Source organism: Dipodomys ordii, unplaced genomic scaffold (assembly GCF_000151885.1).
Source record: "Dipodomys ordii isolate 6190 unplaced genomic scaffold, Dord_2.0 Scaffold24, whole genome shotgun sequence".
Classification (NCBI taxonomy): domain Eukaryota; kingdom Metazoa; phylum Chordata; class Mammalia; order Rodentia; family Heteromyidae; genus Dipodomys; species Dipodomys ordii.
Window position 1 is genome coordinate 14,089,018 of NW_012267240.1, and position 23,267 is coordinate 14,112,284.

The window sequence follows — 23,267 nt, forward strand, 5'->3', positions numbered from 1 at the left end:
ACCTCTGGTTTTTCTCTGAGTGTTCGTCTTTTTGTTGTTGTCGGTCTCTTGGGGAGATTAAGCGTTGGAACTCGAACTCTCTTTTTGGTTGGAGAGAGCTGTGGCGTTTCCCTACTGCCCCGTCGCCATCTTGGTCCCCCCTCAACACTGTCTTCTTATTGAAGTTCTTCCCTCCAAATTTCCTTCCCTAAGATTCAGTGAATATTTCTTTGGCACAGAAATTTATTTGGTTGTGAAGAACTTGCTAATTGTCAATATGGCTGCTTAAGACATGCATGGGTGTGACATTTAAAGACATTTCCAGACCTGGCATCCCTTCCATGTTTTCTCCAAGGGGAGCAGCAGCATCTTTCAGCTGTCCTAGAGCTTGCTTGCACAAAACCCAGGCAACAACTGCATTTGCTGTGCCTGACTGGGGATTTGGCCTTGGGGAAAGCCCATCTGTGTTTCCTGTGGTAGAAATCTGAGCTGTTCAGGAAAGCAATTGTGTTCAGCCTTCTCAGTATATACCTCTCCTTCTTGTATCATTCCCATTTAATGACACATGATTAGCCTTTTCTTTTGATACTGGTACTAGGGCTTGAACTTAGGGTCTGAGCACTGTTGCTTATCTTCTTTTTCTCTCTCTCTCAAGGCTAGCTCTCTACCACTCAGAGTTCCATTTCTGGCTTTCTGGTGATTAATTGGCACTAGAGTCTCCTAGATGTTCCTGCTTGAGCTGGCTTTGAGCCATGATCCTTAGATCTCAGCTTCCTGAGTAGTGCACATTTGCAGGTATGAGCCTCTAATGCCTGGGCTTAATTAGCACATTTGACTCTTATATTTTTCCAATTGTTTCATCGCTTTTCTCACACGAATGCTTTACTTCTCACTGTAGGGAATCCTTTCATGTCTGGTTGTGAAGTGTTACTATAGACTATTATACAAAGGTTATCGGCACAATGACTTGTATGTGTATGTTTGTGTGTGTTTATTTTATTTAGAATTTTATTGTAAAAGTGATATACAGAGGGGTTACAGTTACATAAGTAAGGTAATGAGTACATTTCTTTTCGAACAGTGTTACTCCCTCCCTCATTCCCTTGTCCCTCCCTTCCCCTTTCTTCCTCCCAAGCTTTGTAAGACCTTTAAGACCTTGATTTGCAAAGTCAGATGTCAATCCATGAAGAGGTACACTCTACCCAATGGTGTGTTAGGGTTGGTCCATATCAGGCTACACCCCTGGCCTACTAAACCCATTTGCAATTTAATAAACATTCCAACCCATTGCAGGTGGAGAGGCACTGTCTGAAGGGGAATACAAAGACAGACATTCCCGCTGCTGTACAGACTTTTGGTCCTCATACTGATGGTTAACTTTAGGATCCATTTCATAAAACACTTCAAGCTTTATCTCCTATAGAATTTGCATCAAATCCATCTAAGAGTTGGCATTATTTCTATTTGACTCATGAGGAAGCTGAAGGCATAAAAGAGTTATTGAATAGCTCTTCTAATGTTTATTGTCTAGTACTCAGCAGAGATTGGAATGATTGTCTTTTTTGTCTCGAAAGCTTATCTTATTAGTGTGCTCTGTTTATTTGACTCAGAAATGTTTTCAGAATTCTCATTCCAGGTATCTTTCAAAAAGGTGTGTGTGTGTGTGTATGAATGTATGTGTGCATGTGTGCTGGTCTTGAGCACTATCTCTGAACTTTTGTACTCAACCCTAGCATTCTACTATTTGAACTACAGCTTTTCTTTTGACTGTTTGGTGGTTAATTGGATATAAGAGTCTCTTGGACTTTCTGCCCAATCTGGCTTTAAACCTCAATCCTCAGTTTTCAGCCTCCTAAGTAGCTAGGATTATAGGTGTAAGCCACTGGCTCCAAGCTAAAAGGTATTTTTATAGAAAATAAAACTGTGTCTTTCAGACATAACATTGGAAAAGATTTTATGTAACTCATTCTGAAGGATCTGGGAAGGTGTGATCACTAATGTAAGGTGAAGATATTTCTGGGTCAGTACTATGGGCCTGAATGTGCAATTGGAGAAAGAAATTATTATTACATATAATATATAATTAATATAATATATTAGTAGTAGTAATAATAATTATTATTATTATTTGGCCTAAGGGGGTGAGTCATCTCTCCACTGGAATTCTTTTTTTGCCTATAGACCAGAATTATTTTTCATTGCTATTGTCATATATAATATACAGAATTAAACAATTGCTTTAAGGAAAAAAATTACTCATAACATTTGTTAAAATAGTAAAGCAGACTTTATTCAGGACTATCACGATAGGTATTATAGTTGTGGAGTTTGCAAATACATCCTCCAAAAAATGGGAAAGAGGGAATTTATAGCAAGGGAGCAGACTGGCGAGGAATGGGGTGTGAGTAGATGGAGAATACCAAGAGAAAACATCAAAGGAAAGGAAAAAGAATTGGGCTACCCTAAACAGATGTCTCGTGCTGGAGGCAGGCTAGGGGAATAGCCATCACCAGGGGTTGCTGACAATGAGGAATTTGGTCAGACATGAATTTGGGTTGATAGTAGCTACATTGAATTAGCAGAATTATTGCTAAAACTGGGTTCTTTTTTTATTGTGAAAATACTGTACAGAGGGGTTACAATTACATGGGCAAAATAATGAGTACATTTCTTATCAAGCATTGTAGCCTCCTCCTTTGTTTCCCCTTCCAACCCCTTCCCATTCTCCCCCTCCCCGCCCCCTCACCATGCCCCTCCCCCCGCACCAAAGTTGTAAAGTTCGTTTTCGACATAATGACTTGTGCATCTCATTGTTGCAATGGGTCCACCTGTATCCCTATTTAAACGATTTGTAAAACTGGGCTCTTGAGGACAGGGCTAATAATGAAGACTCGTTAGAAGGAGCTCAGGGAAACCTGAACAGCATTTAGTCAGGAGAGATCTTTGTCAGCTTCATAGATTCAGATTCAGGTAGTCTAAAGGAGGTAGAGATGGCAAAGACAATGAAATAGCCTCCAATAAAGGAAACATTCTTCCTTGTATGAGGAGATAGAATAGAATAGTGGTTAAAATACAACACACACACAGTAGATGCGTTTAAAACTTCACCTGTAACTTACAAGTGACTTGGAGATGTCTTTTTGTCTTATACTGTCTCAGTTTCCTCATCTATATAATGGATGTAGCACCTAGCTTGCATATTTATTATGAGGAATAAAAGAGGTGAGACATTTATGAGGTATTTACAACAATTAGAAACTAATAACAACAGATGCTGGAGGGGATGTGGACAGAAGGGAACTCTATTGCATTGTTGGTGGGGTGTAAACTTGTTCAACCACTTTGGAAAGCAGTATGGAGGTTTCTCAAAAGACTCCACATAGAGCTCCCCTATGACCCAGCAATCCCACCCTTGGGCATTTACCCAAATGATCACAAGCAAGACCATACTAAAGCTACCACCACAACTATGTTTATTGCAGCATTATTTACAATAGCTAAGAGATGGAACCAACCCAGATGCCCCTCAGTAGCTGAATGGATCAAGAAAATGTGGTATATATACACAATGGAATTCTATGCCTCCATCAGAAAGAATGACATTGCCCCATTTGTTAGGAAATGGAAAAACTTGGAAAAAATTATATTAAGTGAAGTAAGCCAGGCCCAAAGAAACATAGGTCCCATGGTTTCCCTTATTTGCAATATCTAGTATATGTACGAGTCAAGCGGAAAAGGTCAGATAATGTGATGTCAGGAAAATGAACCCTTAGATATGTATTTTAATGTTTTTTCTTTCATACATGTGTTTCTAACGCATTTATAAGATTATCTCTTTGTTGCTTTGTATGTCCCTCCCCCACAGTATAACCCCTGCTTTCACTGTATTTGATGTTGGTATAATTTGTGGAGGGGAAGGGAAAAACAAATCGTTTAAATAGGGATACAGGTGGACCCATTGCAACAATGAGATGTACAAGTCGTTATGTTGAAAATCAACTTTACAACTTTGGTGGGAGAGGGGAGGATTGAGTGGAGGAGGATGGGAAGGGATGGGAAGGGGAAATAAAGGAGGAGGCAAAATGCTTAATAAGAAATGTGCTCATTATCTTGCCCATGTAATTGTAACCTCTCTGTACAGTATTTTCACAATTTAAAAAAAAAAACAATTGGAAACTAATGACCACCCCATACATGGTGCTTTTATCACCTTTGGTCTTAAGTAGAAGGTGTGTATGAATTTTTGCATCAGGAAATACCACGCTTTACAATAAAATTAAATTAAAATTGAAAATATATATTAATATTAAATATTATGTGAAAGACTCCCTAATGAAAAAGCAAATAGTCGTGGTTGTGTAGGGTAAGAAAATATTGTTGGAGGAACCGTATTTAAAAAAACCTTACCATTTTAACCAAGTGCCAGTGGCTTATACCTGTAATCCCAGCTACTCAGGAGGCTGAGATCTGAGGCTCATGGTTTGAAGCCAGCCCAGGCAGGAAAGTCTGTGAGACTCTTATCTCCAGTGAACCACCAAAAAAGCTGGAAGTCAAACCCTGGCTCATGTGGCCTATTACTTGAGTGGAATGCCACTCTTCAATGCCACTTCTTTAGCTTCCCATTCTTGCCCACCTGGATAAGTCTATATCAGACTTAACCTTCCGAACCCTTGCTTTAACATGCTAGGGTTAGTCAGTGTTTTTCCTGGTTGCCCCAAAAGACTCACACCTACGATAGGTCTGTCTGCTTTTCTGTAGATAGAAGGTGATTGAAATCAGGAAGAAACAAGTCTGTTGGGTTTGGTACCCTGTATCCTTGCTTTACAATCACAAGCAATACACAGAGATGCTGTTAAGACATAGGCAAAATTTGTACTTCACCAAGTAAGTTTGCTTTGTGTAGATTATAACGTAGCGTTATTGGATTTCCTTCCTACTAGAGCTATTGGGCAACTCTAAAGTTGTGAGAACAATGCAAACTATTCTGTGTGTGTGTGTGTGTGTGTGTGTGTGTGTGTGTTATAACCCTCTTCATCCAGTTTTACCTCCATTTGCACAATCATCTCAGTATTCCTGATTTATAAGTTGTCGCGACCGCCTCGACCCGCAAGGATGACGCGACAACAGGTTCTTCTTTCAGACGGTTTATTCAGGACCTTGTTTACAGCTTCTTTTCTCCTACTTCTCTCCTGCCCGCTTCTTCCTTCTTCTTCCTGTTTCTCCTCCTCATCCGCCCCCGCGCTCCGGTTATAAGCCTCCTGGATGGCCAATCCTGAAGCGCCACATGGCATATACTGATAGGACTGCAAACACGGAAGCAAACTAGGAGCCAAGTCATAGCCATATAAGGAGTTGTTTTTTACAGAGAGCACTCGTCACGAGGAAGACGGAAGGCGGAAGCCCGCGCCATCTTAGGTCGCAGCCCGCACCATGCGGCCCTGCCATTTTTGCTTTTGCAGCCGTCTTTGGTCGCGGCTCCCGCAGCTCTCCACAATAAGTGTGTTGCAACTTTGGATTCTTCTTTAAATCAGTTCCCTTATTTTGAGCCCAAATAAAATCTTTTATGCATACCAGTTCATATCTGTGTGGCAGTTAGGATTTTACAATTTTGAAAACAATCTTCCCACAATAGTAGTGTGCAAAAATATAGCTGATTTAATATCAGAGAAGTAGCTAATTAATCTTCATTAAGACATCTGAAAACAGATAAAAGCCAAGTAAGCAGAGATTATCTGTGGAATATTTTACAACTTAACTTGCCAGCAAAAGTCATGTGTAAAAGATTAAAGTTTCTCATAGTCATCTTAAAAGCAGCCTCCATAGTTTTAAGTTAAATAGCAACCTATCTAAACAGGAATTCATGGTTTCTTGAAATTAATATAATTATGGAAAATAGCTGGCTTCCATTCTTCAAGCTCACATGGCAAATGTGTGTATCCTTGTTTGTTCTCTCCAGCAGACTGTTGGAAGGAAAATGTTTTATCTCCACTAACAACCCCTTCTCTCTGCCAGATGGCACGGGCCCCATGGAATTCTGGTGAATGGCTGAGCAAGTAAGACAGACCAGAATCTGCCCCCTCATCTTTGTAGGCACCAAGACTTGCTTCAGTCAGTTCCCGAATATGATGGTATCTTAAAGATAGGCTTTTGTTAACAAAATTCTTAAGAGGATGATTTATAAATAAGGATACTAAAGAGTGTAAATAAAAGGGATAACTATTAGAGTAACCAAACTCTGCACTGGGCTGGCAGGCTTGCCTTTCTCCCTTTGGCAAAACTGTATGGAGGAGAGGGACTCCATTACAATGTGAAGCTTGCTTGATAAGCTTAGGGTCACAACACAGGTAATCACCATGGCCTCTGTCCCAGAGATGGGTCAGCCCATTACAGGCTCAGCAGGGCATTTTCTGCTGGTGGTCAAGATGCTGTCTCATCTCATCCTTCTTCAGACTAAAGAAGGAGTCTGAAAAGTATATGGAAATAATATTATTTGGGGGGCTTTTCTATTTGGGCGAAATATTTCGTTGTTAATGTATTCAGCCTTTAGAGAGTAAGATTGATTAGACTTTAAGCTTTACATTTAGATTCACAATTCAGTTTTCTCCCCATTATGGTCACCAGAAATAGAATTTTGATGTACTTGGAATTCTTTAGTAACTGTACATGCAGATTGTTCCAAAGCTGTTTTTGCTTGGCCAGCGGACTGATTGCATGATTGCAGGTCACACTCAGAAGGTGACATTAATTCTGTGTTTTAGAGTTCTTTTTAGAGATGCTATTGTAGAGCGTGAATCCCTTTTTTCTTTCAGGAATATTCTTTGGTTATTAGACTCTTAATTTTGCAAGAGTCGGTGTAATCTCGAAGCTTCTTGTTTTCTTGTGAAATCATGCCAGCTGGTTTTGTAAAGTCATTGCTCGCAACTCAAGGATGACTTATAAAGACAGAATTTTTAAAAAGCACAGCCTCCACACAGAGACTACAGGATAACAAAAATGTTTGTTTTTGTGTATCTTTTTTCCCAATCTTATTACATTTTTTCCCTTCTGACATATTGAAGTGAGGAAAATGTGCCTGAAGGCTCTTTGCCAGTACCAAACAAATAAATTCTGTAATTAAATGATAAAACAGTCAGAATTCATAATATAAGACTTGCAGGGAAGGGAAAAAAGAGAAAACTGGTCTCATTTAATGGTTATCAAACTGTGGGTAAATTGATAGTCAAAGGCCAGATGGTGGAGAGTCCGTAGGCCCCACTGAGAAGTGGGGAATATGTCTCAAGAGTGATGGGGGCTGTGGAAGGCTCTGGAACAGAGAAAAGACATGATCAAATATATACATGAAACAACCCACCTTAGCATAATGAGGACAGACCTGAAAGAAAAAGAGGTTAATGAAGAGGTTGAGGGAAAACAGGCAGTTTGAGAAGGCAAGAGACCCAGAGACATGTCCTAGGGAACATCTGTAACTGAATGCACATCAAATCCTTTTAAAGCCACACCAGAGAAAGAAGATCTCCAGTAAACACTTCACATCTATGACATGGCCCAGGAAAGAACTGCAACGTGACCCTGGACAGGTGTCAGAGATTGAAGAACAAGAGGAGAGGCTAGGGAGTGAGTCCTCAGCAGCACCTCCTTCCGGGAGAGAAAGAGTGCTGAGATTCCCTCTGAGATTTGGTGCAGGGATTTGTAAATAAAGACAAAGGAGGGCAGTAGATTGCAATTTCAGTGAGAGGTAAAGGCAATAGAGAGAGAACAATGTAGTAGATTGTCTTGTTTGATTTGGGGATGGTAGAATAGAGCCTGAGAAGAGAACAGTGGTGGAGAGAAGGTAAGGTTCCAAGGAAGAGAAACATGAAGGGAGGGGTTGATCTCAGAGGAGATGGGGATGTGAGTGACAGGTGGGATTTTCCTATATGAGAGGGGAGGTTCTTCTTCCTCTGAGCTGGAAGGTCAGGATGACTGACAGCTAAAGAGGAATTCAGGCCCAGCCATGTGTGTTCTCTGAAACATAAGATTAAATGAGAAGTTAGAAGGGCAATGAAGTCAGACCGGAGAACTGTGGATGTGCAGAGTAGCTGTCAAGGGAACTGGGACTTGTAATAGAATTGCTAAGGTTTACACAAGACATAGCAAATTGGACTCTGTAGATTTATCAAAGCACCAGCGTACCTACCTTTGTGATTTCCTAGACGCTCCCAGGGATCAGGTACGGGAAGACTTTATACAGGAGTTGTGTTGCCTAATTATTGTATGTTTGCAGGGTGGGATGTGAGGGTGTGTAGGGAGCTGGAAAGATGGGACAGACACCACAAATGGGCAGACAAGATACTTGCCTTGTGACATGTGGGCAGAAATTATGATCTTGCAGTGGAGCAAATGAAGGGTTATTGGTGGGGGCGGTGGGAGGCATCTCACCTCACTGGCCCCAGAGGCTTCAAGTTTAAGCAGACCTCTAGGAGAAGGGCCACTGTCTCTTCTATGGCTTACCCATTCAGAAGTCTCTAAATCTGCTATAAACTGATTTCTTGTCCTCCTTATTTCCTCCTCCTCCCACTCATCCTCCCCCTTCTTCCTTCCTTTCTCCTCTACTTCTCCCCCCTCACCCCCCAAGATATCACTCTGTAGCCTAGGCTGTCTTGGTATTTCTGTACAGCACAAGCTGGCTTGGAATCCTTCCTGGAGTATAGGCATGTACCACCATACCTGGCTATAAAAGCTGATTCTTTACTCTGTTACAGCTATTTGAAAATGCTAAAAACAAGGGATTATAGTTATGTAAGTTAGGCAAAGAGTACATTTCCTTTTGGACAATGTTACCTCTTCCCTTACTCTCTCTCAGTTTTTCCTTCCTAACCCACCTACAAGTCGTATAGTTCATTTTCAACATAGTGTCCAGTGAGTACCATTGCTGCATTTGTTTACCCTTTGTCCTTCCATTGCTGGGCCTTCCCTGACCAATCTAACTGGGCTGACATAGAATCACAGAGTTTTTATTTTTTATTTGTTTATTTATTTTTGGGTCCGGTCGTGGGGCCTGAACTCTGGGACTGGGCGCTGTCCCTCAGCTCTTCAGCTCAAGGCTAGCGCTCTACCACTTGAGCCACAGTGCCACTTCCAGCTTTTTTCTTTTTGCTTATGTGGTGCTAGAAATCGAACCCAGGGCCTCAGGCATGCAAGGCAAGCGCTCTACCACTGAGCCACCTACCCAGCCCCCAGAGTTTTTATTTACATAACCTTTATAGCCAGGTATGAGGGGTATTTCCTCATGTGTTTCTTTGTCATTCTTACCTCTTCTGAGAAGTCTCTCCTTAGCTCCTTTGCCCATGGAGTGGTTGGTTTATTAGCTTTGGGAGGGGTTAGTTTCTTGAGTTCCTTGTATATTTTGGATATTAGGCTTTTGTCTCATGTCTTGCTGGTAAAGATCTTGTTCCAGTCTGTTGGCTCCTTTTTCTAGTTTGGTAATTTTGTCCTTTGTTGTACAGACTATTCTGTTTTGATGTAGTCCCGTTTGTCAAATCTCCCCTATCTGTTGTGTTCCTGGGACTGCATTCAAGAAGTTTCTGCCATGCCTATGTCCTACTCCCTCCTGCAATAGTTCCAGACTTTCAGTTTGATGTTGAGGTCTTTGATCCACTTGGAGTTGATATTTGAATGAAGCCAAATAGAGATCCACTTCCAGTTTTCTCCATATGGATGCCCAGTTTTCCCAATACCAATTATTGAAGAGGCTATGCTTTTTCCACTTTGGTTCCATTATATCAGACAGCTTTAAATATATTGTTTTATTTCTGGGTCTTCTAGTCTGTCCCATTGATCTTTGGGTCTACTTTTGTGCCAATATCTAGCTGTCTTTGCTATTAATAGTTCTGTAGTAGAGCTTGAGGTCTGAAATTATGATACCACCAGCATTACTCTCTTTTTTTGCCTGGAATTGCTTTGGCTACTTGGGGCCTTTTATTGTTCCATATGAATTTTTGGATTGTTTTCCCTTTCTCAGTAAGGAATTTCAAGCTGGGCACTGATGGCTCATGCCTATAATACTAGATACTCAGGAGGCTGAGATCTGGGTATCACAGTTCAAAGCAACCCAAGCAGAAAAGTCTGTAAGACTCTTAACTCCAATAAAGTACTCAGAAAAAGCTGGAAGTGATGCTGTGGTTCAAGTGGTAGAGCGCTATCCTTGAGCACAAAGAGATTCAGGAATGGTGCCTGGGCCCAAAATTCAAGAACCAGGACCAGCAAAAAATAAAAATAAAAAAGAAATATAAATCAGTAATGAACTTCATTGGTATTTTGATGAGGATTACATTAGATTTGTGGGTCATCTTTGTCAGTGTGGTCATTTTTACAATATTAATTCTACCTATTCATGAACATGGAAGGGTTTTTTTTTCCATTTCCTGATGTCATCTTTGGTTTCTTTCTTCAAATTTTTATAGTTTTTGCTATAAAGGTCTTTTGCTTCTTTGGTTATGTTTACTCCTAGATTTTTTTTGAGACTATTGCAAATGGAATTGTTTTCCTGATTCCCTCTCTGCTTGTGCATTGTTGGTATACAGAAAGACTACTGATTTTTATGAGTTAATTTTATATTATGCTACTTTGCCAAAGTTATTGATAAGCTCTCGGATCTTGGGGATTGGAGTCTTTTTGGGTCCGTTAGATACATCATGTCATTTGCAAATAGGGATAGTTTGATTTCTTCTTTCTCTATGTGAATCCCTTTGATATCATTTTCTTGCCTTATTGCCTTATCCAGAACTATCTTGGAGAGGAGTGGAGAGAGTGGACATCCCTGCCTTGTTCCTGATTTTAGAGGAAACAGTTTTTATTTTTCACCATTCAGTCTGATGTTAGCTGTTGGTCCATATAGCCTTTAAATTTTGAGGTAGTTTCTTTGGTTCCTAACTTCTCCAGAGTTTTTAACATGAATAAATGTTAGATTTTGTTGAAGGCTTTTTCTACATCTCTTGAGATAATTATGTGTTTTTTGCCCTTGGCTCTGTTGATGTGATATATTATGTGTATTGGTTTACATATGTTACACCAGTTTTGCATCTATAGGATGAGACCTACTTGATCATAATGTATGATTTTCTGATTACTTGCTGAGTTCTGTTGGCTGTATTTTATTCAGGAGCTTTGCATCTGTGTTTATCAGAGAGATTGGTCTCTAGTTCTCTCTCTTTTTTTTTGGATTCCTACCTGGTTTGGGGATGAGAGGGATGCTGGCTTCATAAAATGAGTTTGGAATTGATCCTTCTTTTTGTATTTCATGGAAAAGTTTGATGAGTCCTGGTGCTCAACTTTAGTAGTCCTATAAAATTCTAATTAAAATCAGTATGAAGAGATAAGAGAGGTCATTATATATTAATAAAGGGAATAATCCACAAATAGGACACCACAGTGGTTAATATTTATGCACTAAACAATGGCACACCTAAATACATTAAACAACATAATAGTGGGAGACTTTAACACTCCACTCTCACCAAAGGACAGGTCAACCAAACAAAAATCAGCAAGAAGCTTTTTAATTAAGTGACATCTTAATCCAATGGACTTGATAGACATCTACAGAGTATTTCATCCAATAGTCACACAATTCACATTCTTCCCAGCAGCCCATAGGACATTCTTTGAAATTAACCTTATCTTAGGACACGCAAGAGTGAGCAAATACAAAAGGATTGTGAGAACTCCTTACATCCAATCTGATCATAGTGGAATTAAACTAGTTCTCAATAACAAAGCATACTGCAGAAAACACACAAACACATGGAGACTGAACAACATACTGCTGAACAACTTCTGGGTCACTGAGAAGTAAAGGAGGAAATCAGAAATTTCTTACAAGTCAATGAACATGAAAACACATCGTACTGGAGCCTCTAGGATACTGCAAAAGCAGTTTGAGGGAAAAGTTCATAGCTCTAAGTGCCCACATAAAGAAAACAGAAACAGTGCAAGTAAATAACCTTATGATGCAACTAAAGGTGCTAGCAAAACAAGAACAAACTGAACTCCAAACTACTAGCCATAGAGAGATAGTAAAGATTAGGACAGAAACCAATGACATAGAGACAAAAAAAAACTATACATAAAGTCAACAGAACAAAAAGCTGATTCTTTAGGGAAAAAAATTAACAAAATTGACAGACCACTGGCTAAATTGATGAAGAAAAGAAGAGAAGAAATTCAGATCAACAAAATCAGAGATGCCAACGGAACCATTACAACAAACAGCCAAGAAATCCAAAACCTTATGGACTATTTTAAAAACATACTCAAATAGAGTGGAAAATCAAGTGGAAATGGATACATTTATAGAGACAAACAAACTGCCAAGCCGGGTGCTGGTGGCTCACACCTGTAATCCTAGCTACTCAAGAGGCTGAGATTTGAGGATCACAGTTCAAAGCCAGCCCGGGCAGTAATGTCTGTGAGACTCTTATCTCCAATTAACCACCAGAAAACTAGAAGTGGCACTGTGGCTCAAGTGGTAGAGCACTATTTTGAGCAGAAGAGCTCAGGGACAGCATCCAGACCCAGAGTTCAAGCCCCATGACTGACAAACACACACACACACACACACACACACACACACACACACATACACACAACCTGCGTAGGCTGAGCCAAGAAGATATAAACCATTTATGCCCATACATGCAATGAGATTGAGGGAAGTAATCAACAATTTTCCCACAAGGAAAAGCCCAGGTCTCAGTTGATTCATGACTGAATGTTACAGCTAATTTTGATAAGATTTTTAGAAAAAAAAATTTTTCACCAGAAAAATGGAATGGAGCCAAAATGTACCCCAAAAAAGTTCTTGGAGCTAACAGAAACTAAATTCTTGGTTTGAGTCTATAGAGTCTGGCAGAGGGTTTTGCGTGGTTGAGACACCTTGAGCCCTCTTTTGTTTCCCTCCCTCCACCAACTGCTAGGACCATCAACTTGGAGTTAGTTTTAGGTGAGATTATTTTTCCATCCCTATCTTGAACTTCTCCCTAAAAATAGACTCCCCACAGCAAGCTGTCGTGTGATTTTCCTGGGGACCATTTCAAGTCCTCCCTGATACCTCTAGTCCTTCAGGATGGGCCATTCTGACTTGATCCCCCATAGTCCTTCCTATGGTAATGAAGTAGCCCACACTGGTCTCTCCGCAATCTCTTATTCCTCCCGATAGTTTCTGATTCTGAGTCTTTGGAATTCCTACTTTTGTCTCCATCGGTGTCTCTCTTTGTCCCCTTTGACTAGTCGGCTTCTCAAATAGAACCCATTGGCAAGTTCCACCTTCTCTCTCCTCCTAACTGAGAAGGTTTCTTATTTCCTTTTTTCCAAAGCAATTTCATATGCCTCAAATGAAAAGGAAGAAAACTGGGATGAAAGGAGGCAGGAGAGGCACAGAAAGCAAAGAAACTGCCTAAACTGGCTCTCCTGTCAGATCCTTTCTTTGTTGAGTGACTCCAGGGAGGTGTGAGAAGTTTCCAGTCCCTGTGGTAGTAACAATGGGACCGTTGAAGAAGGACTACCATACCAGGTTAGGAGAAAGAGAGCACAACATTGGTTGGTTGACATCTGTGTCAGGTATTAATATACTTTTATATTTTTATTATGATAGAGGTGATATACAAAGGGATTACAGTTACATAAGTTAGGTAATGTATGCACTTCCTTTCATGCAGTGTCATCCTCTCTCTCTCTCTCTCTCTGTCTCTCTCTCTCTCTCTGTCTCTCTGTCTCTCTCTCTCTGTTAGATATTTATATATACATCCACCACCAGCACCTGGCCATCTCTGATTTTTAATTGGCAAACCTATTTTGAGGTTATGTTAATAAAGAATCTCTCCAATTCAAGGAAAGATATGTGAGACACAATTGTATTGGTGCCTGGTTGTCAAGTGTCAGAATTCAATATCACAAAGCCACCATAATTCAAAGCAATGCTAGCTTGGTAATTCACTTCATTAACAATGCTGCCTGAATAATTTGTTCATTAGGAATAAACAAATCCTTGGAAAGTATGGTAATATATTCAGAAAGCACAGTAGATCAGAGACATATAGACAGCAAGAGAGAGAAAGAGGAAGGACGTAATGGGGCAGAGAAATTGTACCAGAATTAAGAGGGATTGGTAAACTCACTGGGATCTGCATCCATATATTTAGAGAGTATTTCTGAGAAATAGCAGAGAATTAATTATGAGGCCGTCTTCTTTCTAGCTTTATATTGTCACCTCCCTCTCTTTCTGCATTACAGGATGTAATGTACTACAACGTCTTGTCCCTCTCAAAGCTGTCCACTTTATTACTTGCTAACGAAAACGGGTGTGGTGCAGTTTCCAGAACACATCTGTATCCAGGTCTTCTCTCTGTGCACATAGGAAGATTGCTTGTGTGTGTGTGTGTGTGTGTGTGTGTGTGTGTGTGTGTGTGTGTATGTGTGCGCGCGCGCGCGAACCTGTCCTCGGGCTTGAACTTGGGGCAGGGGAGCAGGGACACTGTCCCTGAGCCTTTTTGTTTTCTTCTCAAGGCTAGTGCTTTATCACTTTGAGCTGCAGCTCTACTTCCAGCTTTTTGGAGACTCGTTGGAGATGAGTCTCGTGGACATTTTTGCCTGGACTGGCTTTGAACCCTGTCATCTCTCAGCATCCTGAATGGCTAGGGTTACAAGCATAAGCCACTGGTGTCCAGCTCAGATTGCTTAATCTTGGGCATGTAAACAGTTTCTGGCCAGTGTCCCATCTTACTTCCAGACCTGCCAGTACTTTGTTCTCCTGACAGTAATTATTGAAAGCTAGATGTCTAAACGAACATATGACTAAATTAATTTGGATCCCTGTATTAGAGTTTTCTAGAGGAATAGAACTCATAGGGAATAGAAATAAAGATATAGAGAAATATTTATGATGGATTGACTCATTCAATTTTGGAGGCAGAGCGGTCCTATCAACTGCATCTGTAGCTAGGATTACGGGTATGAGTCTGTAATATTTGTTTGTGTGTGCGTGGGTGCGTGTGTGTGTGTGTGTGTGTGTGTGTGTGTGTGTGTATGTGTGTGTCACTTACCCTGTTTTCCTGTTTGTATGGCTATTTGTTTGCTAAATATCTTCTTCCCTAACTTAAATTGCCATGACTATTGTCTCTACCTCCCTGTCCTAAATATCCTGTGCCCAGATAAGATTCTGAACAAATGCAGCTCCGATTTGATTCCAAACAAATCCAGCTCCTGTGAGATGCCCAACAGATTCCTTCTGAATGACTAAATAAATGCATCTACAGTAAAAATAGTGCCTATTGGTAAAGCCTACAGAAAGTGAGAGTTGGTATTATTGAGCACCTACTATATTAAGACATGGTACTCGATTCTTTTACAATGTTTTTTCCAGCATGTATCATGACAGTCACACTGTGAGACAAGGAATGTTAGAGATGTGGAAATATATAAAGAACATGCCTATGTCCAGTGTGCCATTATGCTCATAACTCCATAAATTACATCCTTAAAGTGCTTTTTTGGGTTTGTTAATTATTGTTAGTATTAAGTCGTTGTACAAAGGAGTTACCATTCCTTTTTATTCTGGTACTGAGGTTTGAAATCAGTGCTTTGCCTTCACTTAACTTGTTGTTGTCATTGTTGTTGTTTTGTATTTTTGTCCGAGACTGGGACTCAAACTCCATACTTGATGCTTTTGCTCATTGGCTGGCGTTCTACCAAGCCCTCCACTTGCTTTTTATGGTTAGCACTCTGCCACTTGAACTATGCCTCCAGCCCCATTTTTTCTGCTAGTTATATTGGAGATGAAGTCTCAACAGACTTTTCTTCCTGGGCTCTCTCTGAACTGTGATCCTCTGGATGTCGCCTCCTGAGTTGCTAGGATTATAGTCACGAGCCACTGGTGTCTGTCTCTTCAACTGCTTCTTCTTTGGGTTTTGTTTCACCTCCAGTTTCCTAAGTTCATGAAGCAATGGCGCCAGGCCTTTATGTCACAATTGGTATATTAATCAAAGGTCAGCTCTGTCTGTGTTGTTTATAGAGAAAATATTACTCCCTGTGTCTGCATGCTTCCTAGCTAAGACAACACTTCTAAAAAAAAAAATAGAGGTTATTTACATGCACTCAGGTGAAAACTATCCAACAATCTGTCCATTTTAAATACGAACTTCAAAATAGGAAAATCTGGAAATAGAGTGTTGTCAGCATAGATTTCTTTTCAGTTTGGCTTTGTAGTGTAAGGTGCTTTTTAAAAAAATAATTTAGACCTGTCAGAGGTGAAACTATCAATTTCCTTTTTCTTCTAGGGAGATATCCAATAAATGAATGAAAACCAGACGTTATTATCAATTAAATCTGATGTTGGCTAATGATATCGTATGAGCTTTCATTGTAAGTCAATCTCTTTCTCTCTCTCTCTCTCTTTTTAAAATGTCTTTTCCATGAACCAGCACATATCTAAATGAGAAGTCACTCCGACTGACAGAGATGTGCAAAAGTCTGAAGTATGGCTTCAAGTCTTTATCTAACAAAACAAAGCGGTAAGTCCCACTCTTCACATGTAATTTTATTAGGAAAGAAATGTTCAGTACTCTGTATTCTCTAGATCATTTTTGAAAGAAGATTTCTCCTCCCTCAGCCTTGACGCTGAGCTTGTAGAAGCTTCTATTGGCAATCGGAGACCAACAACCCAGAGCTGGACCTCCCTGGTGATACAGTGTGGGGGGAGGGGTGGGGGGGGAGGGGGAGGCTTAGCTTATCTGTTCCTGGATCCACTTTTATTAAAAATGCTGTGTGGTTTTATGGGCTAGGTTTTAAAAGAGGCTCTCCAATCCTTTTGAGAATCGAATCTGATAAGTGTTCTGGACTCTATTTTAGAAATTTTTTTCCCACAAAATTTCAGTTACAATTTGCCTTTGGTCCTAATTGTGGCTGTTCCCCACATCCCTACCTCTGTTTACCATATTGTACCTCAAAGAATCCAGTGCATCCTCCTCTTTAACAAAGGAGAAAGAAATCCGAAAGCTTTGTGCATCCCACATGGAAGAGACTCTGTGACCTGAGATTCTGATATGAAGAGTCCTGTTTGGGTTGAAGCTGATAGGAGAAGAGACTAGCCATGCTAGACAAAGGATGTGCATAGGACTGTGGGATTATAGCTCTATAAGAAAAACCTGAAAAGTTTTTCTCTGTATTCTCTCTCTCTCTCTCTCTTCTCTCTCTGAGTCTCTCATGTACATAAATGTGCACACATTTTCCTCTTTTGATTGTAAAAATGTTACTTGTGGGAGGAAGGACTTAAATCAGCTGTCTGTAAATCTGTGGGGTTGTGGGAGGTTGACTTGGAAGACAAGAAAGCAAGCTAAGTAACCTGGTCTGACCTGCTTGCTGTTCAACGGAACCTCTGGGTACACAGACTTAGGACTTTTTCTTCTCTATTGATTGTCCTTTGCAGACTGATCTGATTCTTACAGACTGATATGATTCCTGGCTAAGCCAGAATTTACATGATCTGGGATCCAGATCTTTCTGAAGAATGACCCATACACTGTGCATCTTGTTGAATATAAGAGCAAAATGTTATGTGATGAAAAATCGACCTCACAGACCCCACTTTGGTTTTAGGCCAGGTCTACCAGAATCTCACTACGTGGCCTAAACTGGCTTCAAACATAAGATATTCCTGCCTCAGTGCTGGGATTCCCAACTGCTCAGATAAGAGGTGTAGGCCACTCTACTCAGCGAGACTCCAAGGTCTTCTTACGTTACACAATGTGAGGCTAAGTGCCATGGGTCCTGTCTGTCATCCCAGCTCCATGGAAGGAGCAGGTAGGAAGGTCTTGATCTGAGGCCAATCAGGCAAACTTTAGCAAGACCTTATGTGAAAAGTAAACTAAAAGTATGGCTCAGATGGTAGAGCACTCACTTAGCAAGCTCCAGGCTCTTAATTCAAACTCTAATCTCACACACACACACACACACACACACACACACACACACACACACACACACACACACATATCACATCACAATTTGAGCCCCTATATGTCTCACAGAGACCCCGGGGTTCTGAAGATCAGCTGGAATATTGGCACATATACTCTTTCCTCTCGTAATAAAATGTCTGGACTTGAAGTAGCTCATGCTTTGTTGATGACACTTCACATCTGATTGAACGGCACCCAGGGTTTCTCTTTTAGTTGTTTTTTTATTGTTTGTTGGGTGTGGAGGTGTGACAAGGCTTCAAACTTTACCCAAGGGCCTTAATTCCAAACCTTTTTTGCACCACATTTTATATATCAGGCCGATAGTGTGAGGATGCCTGAGAAAGGATAACTGGGGGAAATTTCTCCTTGCTCTGGGATGCCTCCAGAAACCTGTAAACCCCTGCAATACACACCTCAGTGGCTGAACGTTGTTTTCTGCCTCTCACTGACATGAGCCATTTCTTTGATTCCCCCAAATGACAATCATCCTCAAAACACAAGCATGATCAATAGCCACAGATCATGGCAAAACAATGAATCAGCATTGGGGGAAATTCTCTAATCAAAGAAGTTGACTACTTTTTTGTATGCACCAGCCACAGTGGTTACTGCAGTATGCTAATGAGTACGCATGCTCTCTTGCTTGCTCTCTTGCTTTTCCCTGTTGTTTTGTAGTTGATGGCAAGACCTTCTCTCTGCTGTTCTTTAGGGGGCTGCCTTTCCATTACACACACAATTTTCAGCTAGCTCATGTAATTAGCCTGCACTAGTATTCACTGCAGTGGAGGTCTAGAGAGAGCAGGCACGAATTTCCCGTTGTTATAAAAGTGTTATTTTGTACACAGGAGACTAATTTTTTCGGTTGTATTGTCTATTGTCAGGAATTGTGTGTTCTGAAACTAATGCTATTAGAGACTTACAAGGGACAATTGGGAAAGCCATTCAGTGTATGCTGATAAAAGTAATTTCATTTTCTTAGAAATAATTATTTCTCGCTATTTTTGTTATGGTCTGTTAAAGACTTAGAATTTTCTCTTTCTTCAGACAATTTGTCCCTTTCAAGTTGCTAAAATAGAATTCAGAAGGCCAGAGTTATAGTGGGAGGGAATCAGCACTCTTTTTTTCTCTGCTACTCTTGGCTATGGTTTTTTAAAGAAAAGAAAAAAAAACCCCTAAAACCTGGCATGGTGTTACATGCCTATAACGTAACAATGCAGGAAGCATAGGTCAATCCAGGCAAAAGCCCAAGACCCTGTTAAAAAAAATAACAAAAGCTTAAAAGGGGCTGGTGGATATGGCTCAATTGGTAGAGCAACTACCTAGAAATCTGAGGCCCTGAGTTCAAACTCTCGTACCGCAAAAGGAAGGGAGAGTGGGAAGGAGGGAGAGAGGAAGAAAGGGAGGAATTAAGCAGTTGCCATTAGGATAACATAGTACGTTATGTATCTTGACTGTGCTCTGTTAAAGACTGAACTCAAGAAAGCAGGGCATTTTTATTTTTATTGTGAAAATACTGTACAGAGGGGTTACAGTTACATGGGCAAGCTAATGAGTACATTTCTTATCAAGCATTGTAGCCTCCTCCTTTGTTTCCCCTTACCATCCCTTCCCATCCTCCCCTCACCCCCCACCAAAGTTGTAAAGTTCGTTTTTCCACATAACGAAATGTTTGTTTTTAATTTTTATTTTATTGTAAAGATGCTGTGCAGAGGGGCTACAGTTACATGAGTAAGGTAACGAGTTCATTTCTTGTCGAGCATTGTTACCTCCTCCTTTGTTTTTCTCCCACTATCCCTTCCCTCCCCCACTTCCCTCACTCCTCCCCTCCCCAAAGTTGTAAAGCTCATTTCCAACATAGTAGTGTCTTGTGAGTATCCTTGTTGCAATGGCTCATCCTGTGTCCTTGTTTCAGCGTTTTGTTATTCCCCTTCCCTGCCCCAAATTAGTTAAATGTATATACAAGATGCAGGGTACCAAAATCAAGTACACTGACAACAGGGATATACCATAGTGGGAAGAACATACAAAGGAAACAAAAAAATCACATAGTACATTAAAAACAACAACAACAAAGAAAGACCTCTTGTGTCCATATCTTTGGGTTCACTTCATTTAGCATCATCATATATAGTCATATGTTTGTAGCTTTTGAGCTTTTCTGCTCATCTGATAAAATTATCCTAGACATATACTAATTATTGCAAATGAGAGAAACCATGGGACCTATGTTTCTTTGAGTCTGGCTTACTTCACTTAATATGATTTTTTTCAAGTCTTTCTATTTCCTAACAAATGGGGTGGTATGATTCTTTCTGATAGAAGCATAGAATTCATATATATTAATATGTACACACACACACACACACACACACACCACAGTTTCTTGATCCATTCATCTACTGAGGAACATCTGGGTTGGTTCCATATCTTAGCTATGGTAAATAATGCTTTAGTAAACATAGACGTTATTTCGAAAAACAAATTTACAACTTTGGTGGGGGGAGGGGAGATGGGAAGGGATGGGAAGGGGAAACAAAGGAGGAGGCAACAATGCTTGATAAGAAATGTACTCATACCTTGCTCATGTAATTGTAACCCCTCTCTATGGTATTTTCCCAATTAAAAAAACTTATTAAAAATTAAAAAAATAAAAAAACATAGCTGTGCTGGTAGCTTTAATATGGCCTTGTTTGTGGTCATTTGGGTAAATGTCCAGAAGTGGGATTGCTGGGTCATAGGGGAGCTAGGGCATTTTTTAAAATCTTGTTCACAGTAATGTTTGTGGTGTTTAAGGTGTAAGCAGGAATTAATTGCTCACAAAGCATTTCTTGAGTGAATGGATGGATGGATGGATAGATAGATGGATGGATGGATGGATAAATGGATGGAAGCATTTCTTAGGCCCTCAAAATACCTTTCTATGCCATGTCTAATCTCTAGGTGTTAAAAGTAGTCTATGAATCTATGAACTTCAACTCCTTTTAGGTGCCAGTGTTACCTTCTTTGACTTTTCCTCTCACTTTAGAAGTTCACTTTTCTGTTTTTCACGCACACATGAATATGTCTCTGGGTTTCTACAGTGAAATTCTTTTCACTATGTTATCTTCCAGATGACAATATTATAGCATATTAAAAGTGCTATCTAGCCATCTTATCACTGCTGGTTCACTCATTTCTCAGTGTGGCAGACATTACTTGAAATATTTTCTATCGATGTTTTTAGAAAAATGGCTCCATTAGGTCCTCAAATTCTTCCTCTTAGCCCTCAGTGCTTCAGGCAAATGAAATGATTTTTTTCTAAGCAAATGGACTCACTGTCTCCTGCCTGGGTATTTCTGCTTCTGTTGCTGTGTCAGTCAGCTTCCCATTATGATAACAACTGCCTTAGGAAAATTAGCATATAAAGGAGAGAGATTAATGAGGGAATCACAGTTTGGAATGTCCTGCCTGTGGTCAGCATATACATTTCTTTCAGGCCTCTGATGGTGGTGGTCCTGGTAGGGGAGGCCCACAGTACACCACAGTGGGATCCTATGGCAGAACAAAGCTGCTCACTGTGTGGCTGTAATCTAGAGAGCTGGAATCCAAAATCTCCTTCAAAGACAAGCCCTCAGTGACCTAAAACCTCCCCACTAGGCTGTACCTCTTAAAGGTCCCAGTAGGGCCACGCTAGGGAGTAAGCTGTTAACACACAAGGCCTTGGGGACATTTATAATTCAACTGTCACATTAAAAAGTGTGCATTTCCATTATTCTAAGAACTTGACATCCAAAGAAAATGTACTAGTTAAACTTGTGTCGCTTCCACTGTTTAGTCACAGATGAAGTAGTCTAACAAATCTGCTCAAAATTCAGTGTCTTATTGCAAAATGTTACTATCTGTCTCCTACAGTTTTCAGTATTCTTACTTGAGCAGGTAGTTTAGGTGGCTCTTCCCCAACAATAGAGTCAGATTTCTGGCTCCTTCCTTCCCACTTGACAGCCATCTTTGACAGATGACACCCTGATGTTGTTGAAAAGAAAGCCTGTATTCCACATAGTCTAGGGGGGATTCAAATCACAATTCATTGCATTCCTGTGCCATTGGCTAAACCTAGTCTATGTAGATGCTGGGGTCAGCTGACTGTTTTTGACCAATAGAATATGAGCTGAATCGATAGGGGGTTGGAGCTGGGGAATGTAGCATCTGACGGGGTAACTGATTGTAGCATCTTTATGTTAGGTGGAAGGAGCTTCAGTCAGTGATGGGTCATCTGACATCTCTGCATGTATATATTAGATAGCTCTAATGTTCTGACCATCCTTCATTATAGATTCCTGTGGTATCTCTTAAAGTGTAAAGAAACAATTTATTTTTAAGCAACAACAATCTTGTACATCATTTGAACACTTGAGAGCTGTTTAAATAGTTCCTCTAGTGTAAGGAGGTAGAGGTTTTTCTCCAGAACAGAGTGTGAGCCAGTGTTCCATAGATGTCTGCAAAATTACTAAGGTAAGGAAGGCTAACTTGTTATATTATACATATTCAGAATTAACATCCAAAATGAAGAATGATTTGAACCATACTTTATATTGCATGCATATACATTTGATCACCTGTTTTGTGCAGTGCCATTTTAAATGATGGGGAATGATAGAATTTTCTGAAAGATATCTTCTTCATGGGGAGGCACCAAGACACTAGTCAGAGGTGTTTCCCCCCCTTCCCCCCCCCTCCGCAGGGTGAAATTAAGTGAGTAGAAGACTGATCCTAAATGTTCTTCAGCCTTTATTTTTCTAGAGAGAACAACATGACCTGAATTGCTACATGAAAAGAGGAGGCGTAAATTATGGCAGATCGAACTTCAAAAAGTCTGACTGTGAGCAGATCACTTGACACCTTGCTAACAAAGCCAGTATTCCTGAATTTCAAGTTCTCTGCCAGGAAGAAAGATTTCTGGTCATATACAAGATCTTTTTTGGCCTGGAATGATGGATGACTTGTGGGGTTTTTTTTTCTCTTTTTCTAGTTTTAAGTCTGTGGTACAATAATTGCCTTTTAAAGTGATTTATGCACTTTTGCCTGTCTTCTCAGTTCTAACATTTCAACTTGTCTTTTTTTTTTCTTTTTTTTTTGGTCAGCTTTTAAGGGCTTGGAGATTTTGCATACCTTACTCTCATTGGTGGAGAGAAATAGGTCAGAAGGAAAAGATGTTATCCTGGGACTGCCTAATCACAACCCTAGTGCATTTTTTATGTCTTAAGTTCCTCTTGGCAACTAAAGAACTGGCTGGGGTCTTTGGGGTTTTGTTTTTTGGTG

The 23,267-nt window shown here is 40.3% G+C and overlaps 1 protein-coding gene across 1 annotated transcript in view; it reads left to right on the plus strand.

Moving 5' to 3' along the window:
• The window catches only part of St8sia6 (ST8 alpha-N-acetyl-neuraminide alpha-2,8-sialyltransferase 6), a 121,947-nt gene that overhangs the window by 46,734 nt on the left and 51,946 nt on the right, over nucleotides 1-23,267 (plus strand). The window contains exon 3 of the mRNA XM_013014600.1: nucleotides 16,434-16,523. Within this exon, the coding sequence (XP_012870054.1) occupies nucleotides 16,434-16,523 (90 nt within the window). The remainder of the gene's footprint in view (nucleotides 1-16,433; nucleotides 16,524-23,267) is intronic.